At 34.4% G+C, this 25,989-nt stretch overlaps 1 protein-coding gene across 4 annotated transcripts in view; it reads right to left on the minus strand.

Moving 5' to 3' along the window:
• Window positions 1-25,989, minus strand: part of KCNK2 (potassium two pore domain channel subfamily K member 2) — a 189,273-nt gene that overhangs the window by 52,960 nt on the left and 110,324 nt on the right. For all 4 annotated transcript variants that reach the window (XM_079107322.1, XM_079107324.1, XM_079107323.1 and 1 more), the window contains one exon: window positions 902-1,062. In XM_079107322.1, the coding sequence (XP_078963448.1) occupies window positions 902-1,062 (161 nt within the window). The remainder of the gene's footprint in view (window positions 1-901; window positions 1,063-25,989) is intronic.

A 25,989-nucleotide genomic window follows, 5' to 3' on the forward strand; every position in this document is an offset into this window, starting at 1 on the left:
ACTAAAATGTATTTGTAGTAGTGCTAATAGTAACAAATAATTTGCAATCCCACTCTCTGTCACAACCTTCCATAATTTGCTTCAAGAATACAAGCTTATTGGCTGGGGGTGTGACTCAGTGGTAGAGTGCTTGCCTAGCATGTGCAAGGCCCCAGGGTTAGAATCCCAACACTCCCCAAATAAGCTTATAATCACAAGTATATTATTACGTTTTTGCTTAAAACATTGAAAAAAGCATTTTATTTTAATGTTTTCTATTGAATATTATACATCCATGAGCACATTCAAATATACTACCTTTGGTTCTACTGAATTACATTCCTCTGATAAATTTTTATCAACAGTATTACTGAGATAAGTGACATGGTCGCTTTTTTTGTGTTTACTTCGTATTACTACATCCTTCTCAAAGGGGCTATATAATTGTAGAATGCAAACAGGAATACACAAAGATACCAAGGCAAATTTTTAAATAACAAATTATTATCAGTCATTTGCTACCAATGTTAAGATTTAATTTATCCTGCTGCCAACCGTGAGAGTAATGTGTTACAGTACTTTTATTCACATTATTAAACTAAAAAGAAAATGGAAGTGTTAGGGAAAAACACATTGTTTGAAAGAATACAGTACATCTGGAATTTGAACTGAGGATTGTTGAATTTCTACTTTTTATTTCCCTGTACATATTTTGGGGTTTTTCCTCATATAATAATTAATTCATTCTAATAAGTGTTAAAATGATGAAAATACAGTGAGTTAGATGCTAATAGAAATACATATAACTTATTATGGAAACCCTAATAATGGAATATCTCTCTCTACCTGAGGTGGTAGAAAAGGCATACTATTAAAAAAATTAAACAATAAATATATGTAGCCAGAAGTCTATGGTACTTACAATAAATGTATCTTCCACTTTGGCAATTCCTTTTCCAAATATGGTTCCGAGTTGATCTCCAACTCCAGCCAACAGAAAACCAAAGAGGGGAATTCCCAGTAAGGCATAGATGATACAGAATATTTTTCCACCTTCTGTGCGTGGTGAGATGTTTCCAAATCCTTCAAAGAGAAAAAAATTCAGTTGTTTATAAATGAGTAATTTAAAACATAAGACCTCAAGACTGATACAGAAATTCCCAAATCATGTAACATACCAATTATTAATTTCAGAGTTAAGAATCTTTTTGTATTATATAAATGTTAGCATCATTAACATGCAATACTCTATTATAATCACTTATTTCGATAATATCCAAAGTGTAGCTAACAGTGCAATTGCACTCTGATAAGATGATGAAAACTGAGGTGCTAACACATGCCGTGAAGTCCACATTTTTATCCAATTTGCCTCCTTTTCGCAGGCACAGACTGTCCTGTTGGCTCTAAGGTTTCCATTGTCATTGAGAACACACTAAGAGCACACTGACCTCCTTTAGGAGCATTCAAATATGCTTAAATTATTTAGATCAAAGATGAATTACACCTTTTAAATCTTTTATCCAATACACTCCACAAAGTCATAACTAAAATCTTTTTAAACTTTTTTGAAGTTCTGAAGATTTTGAAGACTTTCCAGCTTTGCATAAGGACATCAGCTTGTTGTGATTCAAGCAATTCAACTTATTTATAATCTCAGAAACACTGTCCACACACACACTTAAGGCAAAGAACACCCACTTTTAGTGCTTAGCATGCTTCTCTTGACAGATAATCCTCTTACCATCCTTCCTATTAAATTAATCTGGAAATTTAATTTTAGTTTTCTTCTACTCAAAAATGCAGATAGAAATTCTGAGATTGACTTTTTGTTGTTACTTTCAAGTTTTCTGAATATTCTGTTCAAAGATTATGGAATGTATGTTTTTAATTTTGGAATCTATTGAGATTTGTCTTTGTGGTTTAATTATGGTAAATTTTCATATTTGTTTCATTGTTATTTGAAAAGAGTGTGGATTTTTATTTGTCAGATATAAAAAGAACATATGTATGTGGGGTTGGGATGGGCTAATATTTTGTCATTTTAGCCCATACATTTTTCTCCCCATATCATTTCCATCTTTCCCTCCTCTTCTTCCTCAGTTTGGTGTTCACTGCCAATGAATTCATCTGTGGTGAGATTTTTTTAAATATTCCTATTTATCAAGAACTGGTGCTTTTTTCCAGGAACCTGTATTTATGTCATGAAAGTAGTAATTACTTCCTTTTCTTTGTTTTGTAGTGTTTTGTCATGAATTACCTCAATTCTTTGAGTGAAGTCCTGTACTTCTTTTATGTAAGTGACTTTCTTGATCGATTGAAAACTCCTAGTCATATTTTTGTACTTGAAAGTACAACACTATGTTAGATTGGTTCATATTTGTAGATGAAATTTATTTTCCAGCCCCAGTGAGAACTGTGGTTCACTGGTGGTATATGGAAGATTCTAGTTCAAGCAGTTGAAGTGGTTGTCTTGATCAGGGAAAGGAGACAAATATCTCTCCTCTTCAGTATGTACTTCCCTGACTTCCCAAAGCAACATCTCCCAATTCTTGATTATAGTTGTCAGTTCACAGCTACCCTAATATGTCTCAGGATCCATGCTCACTCTAGGAATATCGGTACATAACTATGGTTGCAAAGCTTGTATTCCCAGCTTTATTCTGGAGGTGGACAGGAAACAGTTTCTCTAACAATTAAGATTAGTGATTCTACCGAATTTTAACTACTTTACAGGTTGACTGTCCACAGACACACTTCCATTTCTAATATTGGTGACTTTAGAAAAATTTTTGTAATCCTCTATTTTGCTTCTAAGGGAATGAGAGCTCTTTAACTTGAAAAGATTTCACTGTCATTCTGAATAATGAGCTTCCTATCATCCCCCAAATCCATTCCTGTTTTATCTCAAAACACCTTCCCTACCTTCAAGCAATTTATGGATTTTTTTTACATATCTTCTGTCATCTCAAAGCAATTTTTGATGATGTAAGACAAATACATGTTTATTTACATCAATGAGGAATTAAATCTGTGAGTTTGCCAATGCCTTTTAAGATATTAGATAATGATTGTCTTATAAAAATTCCACAGATTTATGGTATGATAAGCACACCACAGTTCTTAAAAGCATCTTACTTTAAAGTCTAAAATTAACTGATTGAAAGCTATATCAATCAGAGTAAAAAGTTTAATAAGAGTTTAGTTGTTTCTGGTTCCATCACTCATTAGTTATGTGGACTTGAGCAAATTATTTCCTCATCTATTAAAAGAGTACATTGTTATTAGGTACTTCCTTGAGTTGTAAGAAGTAAGGCTGCAGTTACTTTATATGAATTCACTTTATGTAGCTCCCACATATTAATTCTGTTCTCTGCCTTGAAGCATCTGGTATAATGCTTAGGAAAGTCTATTATACTATGTGTGCTCAATATACATCAGGAACCATAAAAATTAATGAAATTATTACTAGTGATAAGGTTGGTAGAAACAAAGATTAGAGGAGCAAAGTATTTGGCCCTAACATTATGCAAACTAAAAGCCATGCAAACGGGGTCATGATCACACATCATTCTTCATTAAGTTATAAAACATATTCTGTCTACTTGTGGGAGCCATTATTTATAAGAGACACTGGTAAAATTTTGCTTTTCACATATAATGGTTGACTCAATTGAGGATGTTTCACTGAAAAAAAGAAGATTGAAAGTAGGAGGAAGCAGATTATTTGATTCCAACTATTTGAATGATGAAAACATGGAAAAGGAATGAGAACTACTCAGTTACTTGGGAGCAAAGAACAGAAGTAATGTGTAGAAGTTACATAAAGTGAATTCATATTAAGTACCTACAACCAAAATGAGTAAAATTGGCTGTTAGAGTTAGGCAGAAGTCAGATAATCACTTCCTGTGCCTAAAATCTTGGACTAATGTTTTCTGGGTTTCCTTATAATTCAATAGGCAACTGTACACATAATAAGAAAAAAAGGGTTCTCTAATATTGGCTTTTGCCATGCATATAATTACTTATCCATGCATTCAAAACATTAACTGAGCATCTACCGTTTTCCAGGCAGTATGCTAAACCTTAGGGATGAAACCATGAAGCAGGCAGAGTTTATAATCCAGTGAGAAACAAAGGCAAGGGCCTTTGATAAGCACATGCTACAGAAATTACAGGATGCTCATGGTGTACATGGATTGAGGAGAATAAGATGAGCTTCACCCAGGAATGAACCCAGGGCAGCAATCAGAAACTTGAATAGATGTCAACTAGAAGGAAAAAAGAAGTAGGGGTCATAACAAGGCTGAAGAACCACAGATGTAAAATCTTAAGAGAGAGAGAGAGAAAAAAGAGTATCTAGCATCTTTGAGAAACTGAAAACATTTCATCTGCATGGAGAGCAGTGTGAGAGAGGCAGCAGAGAGAGAAGAAATGCAGCCTGAGGCTGCGTGATGAAGAGCCACATCCGTGCCAGGAAGACTGGGATCTGCCACATGGCCCAGTGAGCTACTGGGCATTGCAGGATACCTGGGGCTTTGTAGGAAAAGTTTATTTTGACTCTAAAGAAGAGGTTGTTTACAGTGAAGTAACAAAAAGGTGTCAAGCTCAGATTCTGGCATGGATTATAAATAATCCTGTCAACATTTCTCTGAAGTACACTGAAAAATAACCAGATTTGGGGAGACCAAAGGTAAGATCAAAGAAGATACGTGCTGTGGTTAGGATAAATGTCCCACAAAGATCTGTGTGTTAAAGACTTGGTGCCCAGGGTGCTACCACTAGGAGGTGATGGAACCTTCAGATGTGGGGCCTAGTGTGAGGTACTGAGGACATTTGGAGTGCTTCCTTGAAGGAGATTGTGGGACTTGGTCCCTTCCTATCTCTCTTTGGTTTCCTGGCTCATGATGTTATTAGCAGTTTTACACAACCACACACTCCTCACCATGACCACGTGACTTCCCACCCTCAGAAGCCCAAAGCAATGGGTCCATCCAGTCTTGAACCAGAATCTCCAAAACTGTGAGTCAAAATAAAAATCTCATTATGAGTTAATTATCTCAGGAATTTCATTATCGTTAACAGTATACACTGACTAACACAGCAAGGGATATAAAGATTTGGAATAGGTTGATTTCGATTGCCAGGTGGAATAACCAAAGAAATTGAGTACATAGTGCTTATATGAGTCTGAAGCCAAAGGAAATCTGAGCTGGAGACACAGATTATGGGGAAGGTGAGACACACAGGAAAGACGTGTAGATTCAGGAGACAGCCTGGAGCAGGACCTGAAGGAATCACCAACATTTAAAATGCAGAGAGAGCAAAGTGGACCTCGAAAGAGAATGGTTAGAAAGAGAAGTGTGTTTTCAGGAAAGTAAGAGGAAAAGGCCAATTTCAAAAGAAGGAATGGTAAATGTGTTGAAATATGTCTTAAAAGTCAAACAGATAACTACTGAAGAACATCCAAAGATTCAACAACAAATTGGTCATCAGCAAAATGGTCATTTCAGTGGAGCAGTGGAAGGAGAAACATACAATAAATCTCTTCCTTGGAACCTGTTCTTCCTTTTCTCTTCTCTTTTCTCTTTCCTCTTTCTCTTTCTCTCCCTCTTTCTTTTTCTCCTCTTCTTCTTTCTTTTCTCTGTCTTCTTCCCCTTCCCTCCCTTTCTTTCCTTTTTCTTTTCAAATTTTGAAATAATTTTAAACTCACAGAAAAGTTGCAGGATTATAAACAGGACCCCTGTATGTGTTAACATTCCCCCACTTTGCCCTATCCCTCTCTGCATAAATACCTTCTTTTTTTCTGAACCATCTTATAGTATATTGTAGACATCAGGCCATTTCATTCCAACATTCTTTCCTCTGTATTTCCTTTTTCTTAAGCCATTCTCTTGAATATCTATAGTACAATTAGCAAACCCAGGAGAGTTAACATCAATTCAGGATCATCATCTAATTTACAATCCACATTCACATTCTGAAGTCTTTTGTAACACATTTTCCCTGTCTCCAGATCCAATTCAAGATCCTATTCTGCACTGACTGGTGTATCTTCTTACTTTTCCTTTAATCTCCTGGAACAATGCCTAAATTTTCTTTTTTTTTAAGACTTTCTTGTTTTTCAAAGAATAGAGGCTATTATTTTACAAAATGTTCCTCAGTTTGCATCTACCTGATTCTTCCTCACAAGTAGATTCGAGTCATGCATTTCTGTCAGGAGTACATCTTTCTCAGTACACTGTATCTGGAGGAACACGACAATGGTTTGTTCTATTAATGATGACATTAACTTTGAGTACTTGGCTAAAGTACATCCAGTCCATTAGGTTTCTCCACTAAGAAATTACAACTCTTTCCCTTTGCAATTAATATGTCACCTACAGGGAGATTCTTGGAGAACATACAAATATTCAGTTCCTTAAACTTTTTCTCACTAGGTATAGTATGAAGAATAAACAAAATGCAAATAGTGCTAGGGAAAAAAAACATGAAGGGAGATAAATAGTAGTAAATGAGATAATAATCATTTAAAACTTTCCCCAAGTATATTACTATATTATGTGTAGAACAGATTTTTTTTAAAATATGTTAATGTAATTTTCTATTTTATGTAGAACAAAACAGCCTAGAAACACTGCCTACCACCACATCATCAAACACAATACAAATTTAAGGGACTGTAAATAGTCTTTGCCAGAAAGCAGGATGGAATTCAAGCTAGTGTATATAGGTTAACCTTTGACAATTGAATGAGAGGGATATACAGAATTGCTGTCATCTATGCACATTACTCTCAGGTAGGGGCCTTCCATGGACAGCTACTGTGTTCACTGTAATTACATCATCTGGCCAGAAGCTTGTAGAGGCCTCTTTCTGAACAGTCCAAAATAGGCTATTTTTCTGATTAGAATTTATTAATACTAAAAATAATAGTCCTCTTCAAGCACTGTGTACAAATTGCAATTATGTAATTATTTCCACAACCCATCTTGTGTCTATCTTCTCCACTTGAATATGAATTCCATGAGTGTAGAGACTGAAATACTGTATAGATAGACGAAAGGTAGGTAGACAAATAGATAAAATGATTATAACTCCAAAACTTTGTATAAGTACTGGTTTAACTAGTGCTTAATTTTCAAACAGTAACTATCTCTGGACCAAATGATTGGCAGATAATTACAAATACCCAAAACTTTAGAAAGGAGGTAAAGAAAAAAAAAATGTATAGATAAAGACAATGTTTCTATATGAGAACTAATTTAAAAAATCTTTACAAAATAATTAATAAATTTATTATCTTTGCAACTGAAATTACATAGTTTTAAAAAATTTTATAACTTGATATGTCCTAAAAATGGAATAATGTGAATAATCTATACATATTTCAAAATTAGAGGGTGCTGAAGTTTATTTCCAGATTAAAAAGTTGTTATCTATAGTTTTAATAGTTAAAACTATGTGTCAAATTAATGAATGAAAACAGTAGAAAGGATCGGAAAGGCTTCCAGTATGCAGAGTAATTTAGTATCTCATAAATATAATTTAAGTGAATTTCAAAGGAGTTCGTTACTCACTAAATAGTGATGGGGTAAGTAATGTTATTTAGAAATAAATTAGACCTTATTTCACATTATATCCTAAATATCAGGTGGATTAAATCAACAAATATTTTTTTAAATATGACCATAAAATACTATGAAGAAAACACAGTAGAATAATTCTTTCAATGTAACTCACTAGGGCAGAACTCTAGTAGAACCATAAAGAAAGTGAGCAATAAATATGACTACACAAAAAATATAATAATGCTGTTGGCATAACATTATTTAAAAGAAGAGTATAAATACTATGCAGAAGCCAATCACTTTTGCAAAGAGCCAGTGCAGAAGGACCCAGGTGCCTTACTCTGTTACTGGTCCTACCAGGCTTCCTCCTGTTCAAAGAGCTAAGCCTTCATTTCATTTTCAGGACTAAAGATGGCCCTGATCCATCATGTCTGCACTTATGATTTGAGATGTTCTTCTAATTAAGCGTTTTACTATAGTTATTTAAACCTTGAGTCAGTAATCAAGAATATACCTAGCTACTAGGAAATTTCAAGTACCCATCATGATAAATTAATAAGGCTGCAATGCATTATTAATGATGTGTACTTGACATATTTAATGAAAGTCTCTGAAATAGCCAAATTTGCAAAGAAGTTTATCTCCATTGAAAAAGATCAGGCTAAATTTGTAATAAGCAACACTTGTGGATAAAAATATCCTTTTGACCCTCTGTGTACAACCCGCTGAACTTAAGTAATTGTGTTGAACTGTTATAATTGTTGGCTGCAGTCTGCATACTTTAATAGTTAAATACTTCTACCTGACATTAGGCAGTTCATGAAAATCTTGAATCTCTTAGCCATCTTCCAAAGTGTTCAAAGTAGTTAATATTTACTGACAACAACAGTAATGATAAAAGCAACAATAAATTGAGATTGCATTCACATATTATTCTAATCTATGGAGAGAAGCTTTAGAAAAGAAAAAAATGCATACCATTGTTTTACTCTGACAATTCTGTATCTAAAGTACCAAATTCTCCACAGAAAAGAAGAAATCAAATACCACCAACACAACCAGTATGATTTAATTCTTTTCAATAAAAAAGTTTTCAATGAATACCATCACTGCGTTAGATGCTGAGTTCACAAAGATGAAGAAAACACTATTTCAAAAATTTCCAAATTATCAATAAAAACTACTAAATGGGTCCCCACATTTGAAGATATATACATATATATAATTTTGCCACATTAATGAAGGCAAACAAATGCACAAAGACTTACTATACCACAACCAAAGAGGACAGTATGTATATAACAAATATTCCTATGAAAACACTCCACTTAAAAAGCTAGGACAGCAAAAGTCAGGGCCCATATTTATTTTGATCTCTGAAATGTAAAAGCAAGTTTATTTGGAAGTAGAGATAAAATGATTTTTGCACTGTCAATCATGGCACACGAGTTCCACATTCTCTAGAAGTGTCACGTGTCTCATCTCTGCTACCTCTCCATCACCATTTACTGGTAAATTAGATCTAGTCACATGCTGCATCTACTCAGCAACCACAATTGCTCTCAATATGCAGCATTTAAGTGCTAACAGAACAGAGTCACACAGCCTTGAAATAACGCCACAACAGGACATTAAGGCACTGTATCAGGAAATTCTGCAAGGACCCAGGGAAAAATGAGGAGTGAGGAGTAAAAAGGGGGGCATAAAAAAGAGAATGGAACAAAAGTCTTCCTTCTCAGCATAAGCCTCTAAACACGAAGTCCACCGAGAAGTCAGATAAAGACAGTTACATACCACAAACAGTTAAATGGGACAGTCTGAACTAATAGATAAGAGTAAGAAGGTGGAGATGCTTAGTAAGTTAATTAAGCATGATCCAGGTGAAATGACTGCATTCCTGGATCTCACGGCAAAATTTCTAAACTCCCCAAAAGAGCCAATTCATCAGTTGTAATTCAAAACAAAAGATTTCAATAACAAAATCTATAAAAAAATCTCTAAAAATAAATATAATATCATATAAGTACTTTATGGATAAAACTACAAAGAAAACCTTTAAAATGACATAAAAGAAGACCTGAAGAAATTAAGATATATGTGTATAAAATTTTGCCACATTCATGTGTAAATGTAATTGGAATGAATATTTTGAAAGGGTTTTCAGTGGACATTGATTGAAAAAAACAGTAAAACACAAACAATAGGTAAGAAATACCAGGAAAAAAAAAAAGAATGAAGTTGAAGGACATGCCCTACATGATATCAAGACCTACTTTAAATATTAAAATACATTATGATTTATACACTGTGGTATTAAACAGAATTTTGGACAGGGAGAGAAGGAGCAATCAAGTATAACACAACTCAGAAACAGACCCAAACACGTCTGGAAACATCCGCAGCTGCCAAAAGTGGGAAGATGATTAACTAGTCAATGGATGGGGGCACAGGTGACTCTTGAATGCTATCAGGAAGGGCCTTCAACTTGGCATTCAGTTTTATTTAACAACAATAACAACAAAAATACCATGAAGCAATGTTAAGATGTGATAAAGGAGGACATGCCACGTTATTCTCTTCAGACACTTGTACATATTTGAAATATTGCAGGATAATAAAAAAGAGAAAATATTAGATACATTTTTAGATCAAGAAAGCAATGGACAATCCGCAAAAACCAAAGGCTGAATGTTCTCTCTGATAGGCAGATGCTAACTCACATTAAGCAGGGGGAGGGAAGAATAGAAGTTCACTGGATTAGACAAAGGACAATGAAGGGAAGGGAGGGGGCACGGGAATAAGACAGCAGAATGAATCGAACATAACTTTCCTATGTTCATATATGAACACACGACAGTGAAACTCCACACAATGTACAACCACAAGAATGGGAAGTTATATTCCATACTATTTCTTATAATACTTTTAAAGCCAGAAATAGAAAACTATTGTCTTGTCATGACAAAGAATATCTATATCAAAACACTTTATATCATGCTTACCATTAATGTACAACTGGAAGAATGTTCTTAAAATCAAGAAAAAAAATCATATCCATTTTACGACAATTATTTATTATTATTATGAGATTTCTAGCAGGTGTAATGACAGTATAATTATTTTAAAGAAGACAAGTATATTAGTTGTGGGTGGAATTAAATATCTAGTACATGCAGAATATTGAAAATTTTTAAATAAAGAAATATTTGATATAATAGCCGAATGCTTAATAAATATGCAGAAACCAAAAGCATTATAATGTTTGAGCATTTTCTCAGATATGCTAAATGAAATGGAAAATATTTATTTATAATATTAAGGGAAACAAACAACACCTAGAAGTAATCTTAAGACATCTGCCAAGAACTTTACAGAGCAGCTTGACCTGGTATAGAATGGGATGAACAAAACAGAAGCGAATGATGTCATTAATTTTTAAATGTACCATTAAAAGAAGCATGATGGATAAGTTGGAAATTGAACAATTATTCAATTAGCAATACCGAGGAAATTGGTTACTATTTTGAAGGAAAAAAATATTTGTGAAAATAAGTATCAGGCAAAGGAAAGGGAGAAATAAATTTTCAAACCAAACTCCTTCTCTTATTGATCCCCTATGTTACCTAGCTTACAATTAATGCAAACCCTACCATTCCTGCTGCACCTCATCTGGTTCATGCCTAAGCATCATTCTTTACTTAGGTTAAGTATCAATTTCTCCTTGAAGCCATATTTGCACCCTCACTACCCACTCTGAGACTAGATTTGCCCCCTCCTGCATATTTCCCTCTTCGGAGACCTATCTCACAAGATTGTGATGATTAGCTTTATAATTAAAAGTCCTAAGGTCAGGGACCGTGACTTAGACATTGTTGTCTTCTGATACATTTCCATTGGATATCTAAATGAATACATGCTTCCTGAAGCTAACTTTCTAGTCTGTGCATTTCTGCAGCCCTCTCTCCATTCTACTCCGACAGCTTCCCTTCGTAAGTGTTGAAATTTTCAAGAGTGCCTGACTAAGTTTTGGAATTTGGACCTAAAATATTCTCAAATAGTTGCTGAGGGATGGCTTTCATGGAAATGGTGTGCTTAGAAAAATATGTCACATGAAGATATTCCTATACTCTTGTGACCATTCTAAATATGTTCTGCACATATTTATTTATTTGTAATTCCTATTCATTAATGGAAGTTCTGATTAGTACTTCTCCTTTAAAAATAGTTAGACTCTTATTTCATCTTTCTTCCTGCAGGAATTCATGGTTTGGTGAATGGCTAGCAGATTGACTACTGTAACTCACATCATCTAGCCATTCTCTTTTAATGACCCATTATTAAATTCTCTGTGGACTGCACTACAAACACTTTTTTTAATGGAGGACTTTTCATAAGACTACCCTTTCTCTGGTATCTAAACCCCAATTGACAATTATGTTGAGGAGGCCCCAAACTCTGTGTGCTCTGGACAATACCCTAAGTCTTTTCTCCTCCCGGACACTCACGTCCTCAGCAACACTACGGTGTTAAGTTTAAATCAGTCACCCCTGGGCAGAGTCCTCAAATCTTCCTTGTCTTCACATCCCAAGGCCATATGACTTTGAGAGCAGCAAGGCAGAACCCCTTACCACAACAAACCCTTACATTCTTCTTACTTTTTAACACTTCCACTTCCGCTAGCTTAAGATCTCAAAACAGCCTGTGGTCTTCTCTCACCCGAATCCATCTCATAATAGCACCTCTTTCCAAAAACACAGTCTTGATATTCTGTAGTTTGAAGCCTAGAAATATTCCAAGATCTTTAAGTGCAAATCACCACTCTTTATGTCCCCAATACTTACTGATGTGCAATTACCGTACATTCTAGTAACACCCGAGTCATCATGACTCACTGAAAAAAAATAAGCTGAGCTTTTCTTTTTTCCTCCATCTTTTATGTTGCTGGCTCCTTCCAGCTGGCATAGCCTGGCCCTCTGGTTATCATACTGAAGTCCTGTCTGTCCTTCCTGTCCACACACTAAGGCCTCTAATACACAGGCATTCCTTACCCCTTCAATCAACTGGGATCTTGCCTTTTTTCAACATATATGATACTCTCTGATCCTTTTAGAGGAACTTTGCATGGCTCTAGCATGAATTCTTGTCATTTGGCTACAAGCTTTTGTCCATCTTCTAGAACATAAACTCTTTGGGAGCAGAAACTCTACTGTAATCACTCTGCTTACCTTTCCATGTCTTGTGTGGGAATTTGCTTATAGTAGATGTTCTAGAAAAGATGTTGAATTGAAAAGAATTGAATATAGATTTTTATTAATACCAATATTTGAATAACGTGGACATACTCAGACATAGGTAGTTCTATGCCCCTAATTATTTCTACTGCTTTTTATGGACTCAGGATGACAAGGAAAAGCAAAGTTCTTGATTCATACAAATTATAAAAATCTCCCTAAGACGTGATAATTAAGATATTTTAATGCTAACCAATGTTATTTTAAAGATGCAGAAACATAGCATAAATAATATAGAGCAAAAGAGTAAAATATTGGAGTTGGGGTGAGAAAAATAACAGCAAAAATTCAGAAAGTGCTCAATTAGCAACATAAGAGGAGCAAGACTTTCAAAACTCCAAGTGGACAGCCATCACGTCTTATCCATTTAAGAAAGCTAGTCAAAGTCATGGTTATACTGTTTGAGAAAAAAAATCTAACCAAACACTGAAGAAGAAACACAGTTCCATGAAATTAAGATTCTTATTAAGGATTTAAATAATGTCTTGATAAAAATAATGGTTTCATTTCAGAACTTCCACACTTCGTACCCTCACCGGTTTTAAAACAAGGATGCACACCAGAATCACATTTGAAATTTAATACTGTCTACCCACCAACAAAAAATTACTGTTTTCTGCTGGAGAGGAGAGAAATGTATATATATATGTATTTTTAAGTATCTACAGAAGTGATTCTTACTTACACTGCTGTAACAGATGCAGAGTCTACAGATCTAAAACTATGTTATATATATATATATATATTATATTATATATATATGGGGGGGGCGGTACCAGGGGCACTTAACTGCTGAGCCAAATCCCTAGCCCTTTTTACTTTTCTTTATTTTTAAGAGAGGGTGTTGGAGGGTGTTGCTAAGTTGCTTAGGAACTGGCTAAGTTGCTAAGGCTGGCTTTGAACTTGCAATCCTCCTGCCTCAGCCTCCCAAGTTGTTGGGATTATAAGCATGCTCTATTCACCATGCCAGGTTTAAAGCTTTATGATATTAAGGGAGAGGCTCCTTAGGAAACACAGAGGAAAAATTAGGAAGCAGCCCCACACAAATGAGTAGTCCTGTGCTTAACTTTGTTTAGCCTCAAGGTAAATCTGACTCTGCCCTTTGGTCCTTTGAATGACTTTAATTAGCATATCTCTTCTAAACTGGCTATGGCATAACTATATTCCTGTATTTTCATTACCAATAATAAAATATTTATAAAATAATTTTCATTACCAAAAAGAAAGATAAAGGCAAACATCATTATTATACATTCACTCTCTCAATGCATGACAGATAAAGTACTAATTCCTTATAGATTATACTTAATTATGCTTCATTTAACTTCTCAAACAATCCCGTGAAGTTTAAGTACAACCAATTATCCTCACTCTCTGAATGTGAAAACTGAGGTTTATTGAAGTAAAGTAACATGTTGAAGGTTAAGCAGTTACTAAATGTTGAGGCTAAGATTCAACTATTCGCTCAATTGCTTAGAACAAGCTTTCGGGATCAAGGCTATAGCTACTGCTTCTCAAACTCAACAGTTTTTCCTCACTTACATAACCAACGTATCTATTTCCACACCTAGACACCTCATCCTGCAAACATTAGTTTTTTTTAACCTAGTCAGACTGGAAAAGAATGAAAAGATGCATGAAAAATAATGTATCCACTAAAGTCATTAAGTCAAAGACCGTTTTGACGTTTTGTGTTAACTTTAATATCATCAAACTTCCTCTTGGCCCAGAAACCAGGCGCCTGCAGTTCAAACAGTATTTCACAAGATGGCTCCCTTGCTATTTTTAGGTGCAACTTACATAATAAAATCCAGTATTATAGCTGTCAATTTGCAAATCTATAGGAAGTTGCATATTTCTTAAGTTACTTTTAGAACGAGCTTCTACCAAATATTTTTTGCTAACAAGATGAATTTATATAACCTACAACTGCAGCTTAAAATTGACGGGAAATTCCCTTACAAAGGAATTTTGCCAAAGAACAGTAATGATGTATCTTCATATCATTTCCTAATTTCCTAAGTTGATTCCTTAATATTCTGGAACTGCATGAGGATCTTGAAGACCTTCTCAGTCCCCCACATGACTTTCACAGTGAAAGCATCTAACTGTTCTACCAATGATTCTAAGTGTTTAAGGATATGCAGTTTTGGTAAAGCATGAGAACCAAATGTTGGCAAACTACTTTTTATGAATTTTAAGCCAATGAATAGAGATCTGTTCAAGGTATAATGAAATTCTATTTCTATAAATGGCTTTAAATTCTTCTGCTCTTTAAATGCCTGATGATGCAGTTCTCCTCTTATCCCAAAAGGAGAGGAAAATGATCCAACAGCATCAAATAAATGGGTAACTATTTCTTATTAAGAATTTTTAGTAGCTTATGTTTTTCCATGTATCAAGAAAAATTACAAATCAGTAATCTGAATTTCTATATAATGCATTTCCTGAAAATCACTTTAAAGATTTTTCTAAAGGAATTTGCTATTATATTTCTGAGCATGGTATCAAACTATAAAACTAATAAACAAAGCTATACTACTTGTAAGTATTACAATGTTAAACTAGCCAGGTACTGTGGTGCAAGCCTGTAATCCTACTGAAATCTTCCTGTAATCCTTCAGGAGATTGAGGCAAATTTGAGGCCAGTCTCAGCAACTTAGTGAGACCCTGTTTCAAAATAAAAAGCAAAAGAGCCTGGAGATGTGGCTCAGTGGTTAAGCACCCCTTGCTTCAATCCCTGTACCAAAAACACACACACACACACACAACTAAACTACAATTAAACTATGGTTTCTCTTTAACTTGTTGTGCAAGTAATTATTAGATATAATAAATGCAAACTTTTTTTTCATTTCAGAAACTTGAAACTTTTTGGACAAAAGTAATCAGAATTGCCAAGAAAACTATGCTATCTTTCTTTTATAGCAATTTTCCTCAAACTCGGACTCCAACAGACTCAGGCAAATTTATTTTCAAGTATACTGAAAGCAATGTAGCAATAGTTAAAACTACAGGATCAAGAGCCCAAAAATATCTAATTGAATCCTAAATCAGTTATTCTGTCACTGAGAAGGTGACTAAAAGAAAAAAAAAGCTTCCTGTGCCTCAAGTTTCCCCACCTATAAAACAGCATTGAGGATTCTAGAATATGCATAAAGGACTTAGCACAGAGCATGGCACATGGGAAACAGTCGATGAGTACTAGCCAGTTAAGGTCACTTCCCCTGCCACACAAAGCATGAGTCAGGTACTACCACTGATGCTTGGAGTAAGTGTCTGTTGTTGATAAAAAATAACCATGGTAATGATGGGGATGCTAATGATGATGGTGCATTTTATCCTGAAGTGTGTTTAAATTAAGGAGGAACAAAACCAACATCCTCTTTCATACTCAAATTAAGTTTTCCATTTATTATATCTAGTATATTATGTTTGGGGCAAGTCGACAGAGAAACTGTATGATTTTAACATTTTAATGCTCAAAGGTAGTACAGCTTGTCTACTGGTTTTATGGTTTATGGTTTGATGCCAAGTTCAGAAATATAATGACAAATTATACCAATGTTCCTATAGAAAAATCTTTCAATGACAATTATTAAAGTGTGGTTTTCAGTATGCAAAAGTAAGAAAACAGCTACTTGATAGCTAATAGAATAACTGATAGAGTCAAGTACTCCAGTTACTGCAGTTCACCTGTCATTCTGTCAAGGAGCATTAGTAGCAAACAGTAATTCTTTACCTGTTCTTCTGACAGAGCTACTTCAATATGTCTCATAGGATTGCCAGACAGTTTGAGATGTCCTAATGTACTCCTGTATTCACAGTATGAAGTACCATGAATTAAGAGGGAAAAGGCTGCTAAAGTTATTTAAAGGAAATTATGAAACATAAGAGTTGGGTCAATAGAATTCCAACCGCATCACTACACAAATATGAAAAATCAAGACTGAGAAAAATTGAAGTATTGATAATAATTAGGTATCACAGCTTACAGAGAGAAAATGCAAGGTTTTCAAGCATTGACTGCTGATATTTCATAAAATTTCACATGAAATTAGGATGTAAGAAACTGTCCGTGCCAAAGTTGTTACCTGGGGGCAGCAATTCAAAACTCATCAACTACTGTCAGTCTTAGAAAGAGGAAAGATAGTAACTAACCAGATACTGAATTTGAGTGATGACTACTGAAATTGTATCATTCAGATGAAAGACTATGTCACCAAAACCACTAAGGAGCATTCGTTCAACTCATTTTAAAGGTAACAGCCATACATGCTTACGATCCATCTCTGGTATGGGATTAGACGCCCATGTGCTTTTTCATTTTGGATATTAATTAAATATCTTCCATCTAATTTGTTTGCGTATCTTATATTTTTAAAAGATACACTATAGATAAAACTATATTTTATATACACATATATTTGGGCACTTAAACATTACACCCTCAACCTCAACAAAAGTCATGCCTTTTAGCTTCAACAACATAGTTTTCTCACATGTGGTAAACAGATACACATCACTGAATTCAATATTTACAAGTTAAAAGAGTGTCAGAAGGTGCATCAGAGATATAATCCTGTGCTTTTCAATTCTCGTAGAAAGTTATTTTCCAAAATAATAATTTTTACTCATAGAAACACTTTTCCAAAGATAACAACAGCACAGTTTTTCTACTTAGAAAGGTGGATCTTAGAAGTAAATCTCTAAACCATTAAAAGGAAGAGACAGATAGTATCCATTCATTCAAAATATTAGTAAAATACATATACACTTCTTTTTCAACATATGATGTAAAACAGGTCTATCTCACCTGGCCACTAGAGAGGTCAGAGTTCAGAGGTTATAGTGCCAGCACTGCAGTCAGGACCTATAGGCTTAAAACCACAATGTTGTGTTACTTGCTGCAAGACTCAGGCACATTGTCTAACCTCTCGATGACTTCCCCAAATGAGAATAATGGCAGCAACTGCTCTATAGAGTTGTTGCAATAATGATTTTTTATAAAATATTTTGCCCATCCAAAGGGAATGTCTGAGGCCTCTGATATATGAACACTATATGTTGTTTTTTCCTATACACATTAGCTGTGATTGAGTTGATTGAGTTGAATTTATAAATATGGTATAGTAAGAGATTAACAATAAATACTAATGCAACAATGATAACAATGTACTCCAATAAGTTATATTTTAAAACATGAATTATTTCTGGAATTTTCCATTTAATTTCAGTGCATGGTTGACTGCATATAACTAAAATCACAGGGAGTAAAATAACAGAGAAGGAGGGACTACTCTATACATAGAGCACTTAAAACAGTAGCTGGAGACAATAAAAGAAAAGTCTTTCAGTCTGTTGCCATAATTTTCCTGAGCTCTCAGTGTCTCGGATTTTATAGGTTTTACCAATCTACATATCTTATTTATTGCCATCAAGCAAAAGAGCCATCAAAAAGCACAAATAATCCACTGTTGGTGACTGTTGGTGATCACAGGTTATTAGGCTTTTCGTTGATTCTGTCCTGCCTAAGGGGATTTTGGCTTTATGTGAGGAATTTCCTTTGCTGTCTAGAGCTGATTTGCCACGATTCCCTAGTGAGAGCAGAATGGGTGCCATGAGCTTCAGACTTGGGGGAAGAAGGTGGGAAGGTCCATCCCTCATTCTCTGCCTGAGAAAATGTGACCAGGAAAGATGTGTAAAAAGGAACTCAGTGCTGACTGAGAATCTACTATGAGCAAAACACTCTGGTGTGCTATGCATTTTGGGCATATTTTTTTCAGTTAATTCCCAACATAACACTCTAGGAAATATATTTTTAAATGTCTCTATAACAAGGCTTGGGATGTTTAAAGGCAAAGATAAAGTGGGACCACCAGTGTTAAACAGTAGCTCTGTCTGACCTCAAACTCCTGCCTGTAGAAACAGGTGGCTTCCCTTAGACATAGGCCACCCCACCTCCCGACCCACCATACACATATGCACATGCAGGTGTGTACATGCACAAATCACACACTGACAGATCCACTTAGCTGTGTTTAAAAACATGTTAGAAATTCATAAGTTTTAATTTAAAGAAAGGATTCTAGGGAGGTGGGAAGCCACAAGTACAATGACCACCATTCCACACCTGAATCCTTATGCCTTAATTCTTTATGAGCTTTCCCATTTAGCATAGGAAAAAAAAAAAAGTTTGTCCCTGTCTTAAATGTAGATTATTAATGCATTTTCCCCTTTCTATAATCTGTTCGTAGTGACGAGTGTTTCTAAGATTAAGTCATTTACAATAAATTTAGTCTACTCAAAAACTTGATCCCAGAACTGAGACACTAACAAAACGTCAGTAAGAGAATCTCAGGACAACTCTAAACCACAGTTAGGAAAGTGCTATGGTCTGTTTCCATAACCACTCAGAGCCTAGAGAGAGGACGCGGGAGGATTAAAGGCACTAACCAGGAACTGCTAAGGGATCTGTTACTTCACCACTGAGCCTGCCCAGACGGACTCAAACAGAACTTCTGAGACCCCCTAACCCCACTGCACGTCCACAGATTAGAAACAAAAATTCGAAGTGAAAACAAGTAAGGTTGAAAGCTTGAAAAGAAATGTCATCTTTGGGCTCCATTAAAATTGTTCCTTTCACTTCCAACCTATTCCTGGTCTACTTTATTCCCAAAGCTTTATAGCTAACAAACCACACACCATATTATTTACTTCCTTATTAAGCTTCTCCCTAGATTTTGTCTATTAATTTGACGTCCTCTAACCACCCAGAAATTGCTTCAAGGAAGATAGCTAAATATTTGCTGAGTGAATGAATGAATGAGTCGGAAGGGAATATTTTTGAAATTGATAGATTGCAGAACACTTAAAAATGCTTGAAAATCACAATAGGAGAGAAAATAATGATATTTATAAAGCTGGCGCTTAAAGACAACAAAAAAAAATGAATTCACTAGACTTTAAAGACAAAGTAAAGAAAATCAGGCAGATAAGAATGTAAATTGAAAAGGAAACAATGTACAAATGTACAATTATAATCTGTGTTCCAGATAATGACAGAGTGGAATAGAAATGATAGAAATTCAAATTAGTGCTGCAGCTTACGGAACACAAAAGTTTTCCCAGAATAAGAGAATAAACAAAGGTGAAAACAATTTTAAAATTGAAATGATGATAGAATGAGTATCCAGAAGCAACCTAAAAATTGCCAGTGGCACTGACTATGGAAAAATAGAATTATCAGAATAGACTAATTCAAAGTATGATTACAATTATTTTCTAAAAATAAATAACTAAATAAGTGAAACAAGTGCAAGATTAAAAGGAAATCTCTTAAAAAAAAAAAAAAAAAAAACAGAAAAAATGAAAAAGGTCAGTTATTCCTAAAACAACTAGTCATCAGTAAAGGAAGAAAAATGAAAGTGGTACCACAGCTTCTTCTCCTAGGCAACTGAAAATGTCAAAAGACCACAGAAACACGGAGTTGTGATGGGAAAAGTTATGATCCCCAAATTTTGTATCCAAATGATCTTTCATGTGTAAGGCAAAATAATTTGAAAATATGGAAATATTTATCATACCCATGCACTTTGAAAAAGTATCTGAGGATAATAGCTTAAGTCAATTGTGAGACAAATCTTCTGAATGCCAAGATATTTATATGGCACACAGCTTAGTTTCTGCACACTTTACATGACACATTTTGGATCTTACATGGATGATACAACACTTTAGATAAATGAATCACCTTACCTAGAAAATAAGTCCACAAAATTCTGTCTTCCCTTTACAAAAGTAAAGTAGGACCGTATAACTAGCAGGAATTGTAAAAACAAGTAAATTAAATAATGACTTTCTATAGCTTTTAAGTTCATATTAAAAAAGCTAAGTCACTGCTTTATTTTTATTGTTTAATTTGAAAGTCTAATAAGTCATCATATGGAAAATAGAAAATCCATAAAGACCATGTATATTGGCATGTTAAGTATCTCTAAAATGGTGATTATGGGTATGATATCAACAATGTCAAGCAGATATATAGAATCATCAAGGAAATACGGTTGATCTAGTGATTTTCCTTTTATACATTTGTGTATATTTATACTTAGATATTATCACATATTACCATGTGGGAGAAAAGATCAATCTGTATGTGTAGTTTGATTTTAAAAAAAATAAAGTCTCATAATCATGATTAAAAAAAACAAAAGCCATAGGAAAATTACTGTTAAAAAGTGGTACCAGAGCCAGGCCCAGTGGCCCATGCCTAAAATTCCAGTGGCTCAGAAGGCTCAGGCAAAGAGATCACAAGATGAAGGACAACCTCAGCAATGTATTAAGACCCTAAGTAACTTAGTGAGACCCTGTCTCAAAATAGAATATAAAAAGAGTAGGAGATAAATCAGTGGTTAAGTGTCTCTGAGTTCAATGACCAAAGAAAAAAAGTGGTATGAGATAAAGAAAACTGGAATTGTATGTATCACTCAAATATCCAGTGTAGTTCTGTTTGTTGTGGCAAACAGCAAGCAGACTGTCATCAATAGGCAATTAAAGAAATTAAAACAAATCCTTAAAATGGAATGCTAGGTAATTGCCACAATAATAAACCAAGTCTTCAGGAAATAACAAGAAAAAAATTTCAAGATCTCATTATGTATAGGTAGCAAGGGACAGAGCAAATTTCTCTTATATAATAAAGAAAAAAGTATATATTAATTACAGACACACCAACTGTGTCACACATGCATATATACACACAAATGATTTCTCAGTTGATAACGAAAAATGGTATTAGTATCCATGGCTGAGTCTATAAGGGATGAGAGACAGGGCAAGGGGTCAGACTCAGGGGTAGGACTTACCTGTCATGTTATTCTTTATACAGCTTGCTTGGTTCTCATCTGTTGTTCAATCATGTGCAATTCTTTCCTATTAATTTTTAAGTGAAAGTATACAGCATTTGACTTAAAGTGAGCTACCACTAATTCCTTACTATTTTCATACCTAAGGTTGCCATGTAAAATTGATTTCCTTTCTGTATTGACATAGGCAAGACATCTATCTTGAGTTGTTTCTATTTATAGCTCCTTCCTAGAGTTGTTGTGAATTTTAAAAGGCAATTAGCACTATACCTCTTCAAACTCTCAGCCAAATTTGTAAAAGTCAACCAGAAAACATGGATTAAAGACAAAGTTTAGGAAATGTGATTTATAATCAGACTCACACCATTTTTTCCATCATTCATATTAACTGTGTCTTTATCATAACCACCTCCTACTTATGGTCATGAACTATAATTTCAATCCCCTGACTTAGCCCCCAACTTATTGACTTATTTTGCCAGCACTTAGATTTCATTTCATTCCATTTTTTCCTCAAAGTCTGATTTTTTTAAACCCAGGATGTCATAGATTGAGGTTGGTAGCACACCAGTTTTCTAAAATACAACATATCTCATCATGCTCACAGAAAACAACTCAGAATCTGCAGGAACTGGGGAGAACTAAAAATAGCTGACACTATAATATCCACTCAGATCTAAAAGCACCAATAAGCCTTTCTTATTTTTAAGAATGCATTTTCACATGGTCTCCTGAGCACTGAACTCAGCACTCAAAGCAGTCATGCAGTGGCTCACATCTGCATTAGCACATGACTACTGTGTTTCCAATGCAGTGTTCTCTCTTAATTTTTGAAGATTCAAAAAATAACATGTTTTAAATTCTGAAAATTTAAGTAGAAATTATTCAAGTCAATGGTTCTAAACCCAGCCCTTTTAAGAATCTGTCATACACTGTGGACTCTCCAGAAAACATAATAACAGACCCTGGAAGCTTATCTGGTTATCTTCCAGAGGCTCATAGAAATTAAGTCACAAGTCTGATTTGAAACTTTATTAAAGAATGAAATGCAGTCTGTTCTTTAAAATGATCCATTTTATTTGCATCCTAAGTGATGAAGCATTGTTAAATACATTATCCTTTGAGTTTGCATAAAATTCCATGAGACTGCACATGCAATTATGGTTAGGCATGTGTTAGAAAGTCATTTAAGCTATTCATGTGAAGAGAATGACTCAGAAAAGTTCAACATGCTGGTCAAAATCACATAAATGAATAAATATTAGGACCAGGATTCAAATCCATGCCTTCTGTTTACAAATCTTACTTTTTCCCCTTCCCTTACATTCCTTCTTTTAGTCCAGTGATTTTCAAACTATTTCTGCGAAGGGCCAGATAGTAAATACTTTCTGCCTTGGAAGCCCTACGGTCTCTGTTATAGCTATTTGATTCTGCCATTATAGCATGAAAGCTGCCAAAGTCAATACAAAAACAAATGGGTGTGGCTGTGTTCTATTAATTACATAAAAGAGGTGGCAAGCAGGATTTTGCCCACAGGACACAGTTTGCTGATCCCTGCATGATTTTACTTCTACACAATAAGTGAACTAAGCCCTTTCATTTATTTTTCTAAATAGTTTGAATGTTTCAACATCATGATTTTGAACTTGTTAAGTGATCATTGCCACAAAACCCTAAATGCTTATGAGGTCCCTACATAATATCACCAATAACAGTAAAATCTTTGCCAAAAAAGCTATTAGAAGTATCTCACATATTCTTTTTTAAAAAATGTTTTTCACTGGTAAAACCACTGTCTAGGAAGGTCCTTTTGGAACGTCATCTTCAATAATGCAATAGGAGTCAACATTATGTGGGAAAAATAAAATTTTGGCAGCAACAGAGTCAGTGGGACATATTTTGGAAAAGCAAATTAATTCAAAAACTATATTTTTCTGTTAAACATTACTGAGTTTAAATCGTGAATAACATTAAAGGAAGGTAATCAATTAGTACAGCTGCTTTAAAAGGGATTATAATAGACATTTGGACTGTCACCACATATCTGTTTTTTTTCTGAGCACATAGGATTGTGTTTCCCCACATATGCTCCTAAAGTTGGTCTGCTAGGTGTCATATGAGTCAAAATATCATGTGCACTTGTATGAAGCTTGATTAACCAGTGTGCATGTGCTCTGCAACCTCCTTACTCCACAGGAGTCACAGAGAAGAAACAGCATAAGCATCATCGTCAGACCAAGTATGAAGAGCAGAGACCTCTCATCTATCACACTGGACATTCAGTGTGAACAGGAAGTAAACTCCCATTTTGTAAAGTCACCAAGGTGTGAGAGATTGTCACAGAAAATAATTTAGCATATCCTTCCTAATATAATGATTCCAAAATTATGTAGAAAATAGATTTATACTAATATTGACTTTTAGTATATTCAGCTAATATTGACAGTTCAAGGTGACATTACATGATACTTTGACAAACATATTTTGGGTTATCTATGTACATTAAAATAATCAGTTGGTATATTTCATTAAACCAAAAATAGAAATTATCTAGGTGAAGCAATTAATTAGTCAAGTCTTATACAACATTGAAAAAATAGCTAGTTCAAGAATGTATCTTGTTACATTTCAAACACATTAAACACATATGGTGTAGGGAAAACTGAATATACATGTGTAGAATAATGAAATAAGATCCCTAACTCTTGCCCGGTGCAAAAGTCAAATAAAAGTGCATCAAAGACTTAAGAATTAGACCAGAAAGATTGTGCTCCTAGGAGAAAACATAAGGTCAACACTGCATCGTATTGGTGCAGACACCAACTTCCTTAACAAGATCCCTAAGCTCAAAAAATGAAAGCAAGAATCAAAAAGTGGGATGTCATCAAATAAAAATTAAAAAAAAAAAAAAAAAAAAAACTTGTATACAGCAAAGGAAACAATTAAGACCATGAAGAGAGAGAATGAGGAAAATCTTTGCCAGCTACTTCTCTGATAGGGATTAGTATCCATATTATAAAAAGAGCTCAAAAAGCTTAACATGGAAAAAAAACAAATAACCCAATTATAAATGGGCAAAAGAACTCAACAGACATTTCTCAAAAGAAGAAACACAAATGGCCAAAAAATATATGAAAAAAAATGTCTAACATCACCGGCAATCATGAAATGAAAATTAAAACTACACTAAGATTTCATCTCACTCCAGTTAGAATGGCATTTATCAAGAATACAAATAATAATAAATGTGGTGGGGATATGAGGGAAAGGCGCACTCATACATTGTTAGTGGGACTGAAAATTAGTACAACCACTGTGGAAAGCAGTAAACAGATTCCTCAAAAAATTAGGACTGGAACCCCCATTTGACCCAGTTATCCCACTCATTGGTATTTATCCAAAATAACAAAAATCAGCATACTATAGTGATACAGTTACACCAATGTTTATGGTAGCACAATTCACAATAGTCAAATTATAGAACCAGCCCAATGTCTGTCAATAGATGAGTGGATCAATAAAATGTGGTATGCACAATGAAGTTTTTACTCAGCCACAAAGAATGAAACTACAGCATTTGTGGGTAAATAGATGGAAATGGAGAACATTATGCTAAGTGAAATAAGCCAGGCTCAGAAAATCAAGACTCATGTGTATTCTCTCATATGTGGAAGCTACAGCAACACAAGGGGAACTGGGGAGGGGGATCAGATAGCATAAAGATACAGGAAAGATCCATGGAATAGAAGAAGTTTTCAAATCCAGAGGGAGGGAGGAGGGACAGAAAAAGGGGAGGAAATGGGGAATGAATTTAACAAAATTACACTATGTAAATGTATAAATATGCCATAGTGAATTCCACCTTTATGGATATTACAAGGCACCAATCAAAGATAAATAAATACACAAGTGAAAGGAAGATCAATAGAGTAGAGGAAGGAGAAGAATGGGAGAGAAGAGGGTAGGGAAGGAGGGCACTGGATACTGAAAATGGAGAAAATCAAATTCCATGCATGTATGATTTTGCCAAAATGAACACAACTATTATGTAACTATAATTCTCTAATAAAAATATATTAAATAAAATATTAAGTTATGTGAAGGGAAACATAAGAATTAACATTGATTACAGCTTTAAGAAACAGTATTTTCTTTCTATTAATGAAATAAATGCATAAAAATAATTCTGGCTTACTCTCATAAATATTTTCACAATATGTAATCTTATTTAACCTTCACAACAATTCTGATTGTAAGAAATACTGGAGTAATTTGACAAA

This window comes from Sciurus vulgaris, assembly GCF_902686455.1.
Source record: "Sciurus vulgaris genome assembly, chromosome: 12".
Taxonomy (NCBI): domain Eukaryota; kingdom Metazoa; phylum Chordata; class Mammalia; order Rodentia; family Sciuridae; genus Sciurus; species Sciurus vulgaris.